The 2,345-nt window shown below is 42.9% G+C and overlaps 1 protein-coding gene across 1 annotated transcript; it reads right to left on the bottom strand.

Annotated features, from left to right (window-relative positions):
- Positions 1–242: 242 nt before the first annotated feature.
- LOC103681208 (olfactory receptor 52R1-like) lies at positions 243–1,213 on the bottom strand. The gene has a single exon (XM_008710739.2). It carries the CDS (start codon positions 1,185–1,187, stop codon positions 243–245), a length of 945 nt encoding a protein of 314 aa, XP_008708961.1. The 5' UTR covers positions 1,188–1,213.
- Between the last annotated feature and the right edge of the window lie 1,132 nt (positions 1,214–2,345).

Raw genomic sequence — 2,345 nt, forward strand, 5'->3', positions numbered from 1 at the left:
TTCCATATATGAGTGAAACCATATGGTAACTTTTGATGCTTTACTTATTTCACTTAGCATAATCCACTACAGTTCCATCCATGTCGATGCAATGGTGGGTATTCATCCATTCTGATGCCTGAGTAATATTCTATTTTATATATGGACCGCATCTTTATCCATTTGAATCACAGAGATGACATTATGCTAATATGTGATGATCCCACATCAGTGGGGCAGTGGGGCTGGTTGTGACCCTTGGCTCAGGGATCTTTTCCACAACATCCTTGAATAACCCTGTCCCTGATCTGCTTGGTTCTAACTCCATAGATGATGGGGTTGAGCATGGGAGGTACCAGTAGATAGAAATTAGCGAACATGATATGTACCACTCGGGGCACATGACGTCCAAAGCGGTGGGTGAGGAAGGTAAAGAGGGCTGGGATATAAAAAGCCAAGATGACACAGATATGGGAAGCACATGTGCCAAAAGCTTTGAGCCAGGCTTCATCAGAGGGCAACCTCAGAACAGTTCTCAGAATCATCACATAGGATATACTGATGACAATGATATCAAAGCCAACCACAAAGAAGGCCCCAGAGAGCCCATATGCACGATTGACTCTAGTATCTGCACACACCAGCTTCAGCACAGCCATGTGCTCACAGTATGACTGGGGAATGACGTGGTTGTGGCAGAAGGGCATCCCGGAGACCATGAAGCAGAAAGGACTCACCCACAGCAACCCTCTCATCATCACAGCCGCTCCCAGTTTCCCCACGATAGCTGGGGTCAGGATAGTAGAGTGGTGGAGTGGGAAGCAGATAGCCACATAACGGTCCAAGGCCATAGCCATGAGTAGCCCAGACTCCACAGAAGAAAAGGCGTGGATGAAGAACACCTGGATGAGGCAGGCATGGTATTCAATCTCATGAGCATGAAACCAGAGTATAGCCAGCATTTTAGGTTGGGTGGAAGAGGAGAGGGTCAGATCAGTGATAGCCAGCATGGCTAGAAAGAGGTACATGGGCTCATGCAGAGTGTGGTCAGTTCGGACTATATGAAGGACAATGATATTGCCAACTATAGCCACAAGATACATGGCACAGAGAGGAAAGGCAATCCAAAAGTGGTAATTCTCAAGTCCTGGGATCCCAAGTAGGATGAAGAATAGAGGATGTGAAGAGGTATTTCCTGAGGCCAGCATCACAGAATGGTTAACTTGTTCGCCATTGTAATCTACTCTCTGTAGGTGATAATAATCAAGTAATTGTTACTATTTTTTACATTTTGAAAGGTTCAACTGAATAATAGGGCAATTGGGCTTAACAGTAAACTGGAAGAATTTCAACTGTTTTAATAAATAGATTTTTGCACATAAAGTGATGTTACTCTTTATTTCTCATTCATATTTATGTCATTCAAAATGGAATCAAAGCATACTAGCTGCAAGTGTGATTTTTGTTGAAGAATCAATATTTTCCTTGAAAGTAGAATCTGCTAAGGGAAAACTATCCTGACAAATAATGTCAGTAATAGTCATTCTTGCCCTCCTATCCTTCAGAACTAACTGACTTGTTTAACCTTTCCCATAGGTTCTTTCCAGCCCTTCGTTTAAGCCACTTGGGCAGCTTTTCAGGGTAGGAAGCCAGTTTGGAAAACACTTTGGCTTAAAGGCTAATAGCAAGGTATGTAGTGATGTTGAGTTAGCTTTGCCTCTAGGAGTAACAGGAGAATTTGGGCTGGAGGATAACGGACTGATGATTGTACACCTGTAATTAAAGCTATTATCTTTAGTGAATGTCCTCCTAGGTTAGAGATCAGCAAACTTTTTTCTGTAACAGGTCAGATTATACATATTTTAGGCTTTGTGGGCTATACATCCTCTGTTGCACTACTCAGTTTCGCCCCTGTAACCTGAGAGCAGCCACAGTCAATACAGAAATGTGTGAGTGTGGCTGAATGCCAATACAATTATGTTTATAATAACAGTCTGGAAGCTGGATTTGGTCTGCAGGCGATAGTTTTCTAAATCCTGTCCTGATGGTAAATTTTCATGAGGTGAACCCTGAACAGTGCACCATGCCTAGCACCTCTGTGCTTGGCACAGAATAGGGGTTTAATAAACATTTGCTGGAGCAAATAACAAATAAATGACGTTGTTCGGTGGCAATGGACTTTTTAATTGCTTAGCCATGTCTTAAAATCATTGGAGAAACCTTTTAGACACTACTTTGGCACCATGGCCACAAGAGAGTTATTCATAATTCTCATGCTAGAGTCTGCTGTGCTGGCCCGTGAAAGACCTGAATGCCATCCTCTGCCTATACTTGCTTTACATGGTCGATCTTGTTGGATCCCTCTG

Source organism: Ursus maritimus, unplaced genomic scaffold, assembly GCF_017311325.1.
Source record: "Ursus maritimus isolate PB19 unplaced genomic scaffold, ASM1731132v1 scaffold_16, whole genome shotgun sequence".
Lineage (NCBI taxonomy): Eukaryota > Metazoa > Chordata > Mammalia > Carnivora > Ursidae > Ursus > Ursus maritimus.

Bases quoted from the DNA above. Each gene is read 5' to 3' on its own strand.
- LOC103681208 (XM_008710739.2), bottom strand. From the start codon at position 1,187: ATGCTGGCCTCAGGAAATACCTCTTCACATCCTCTATTCTTCATCCTA.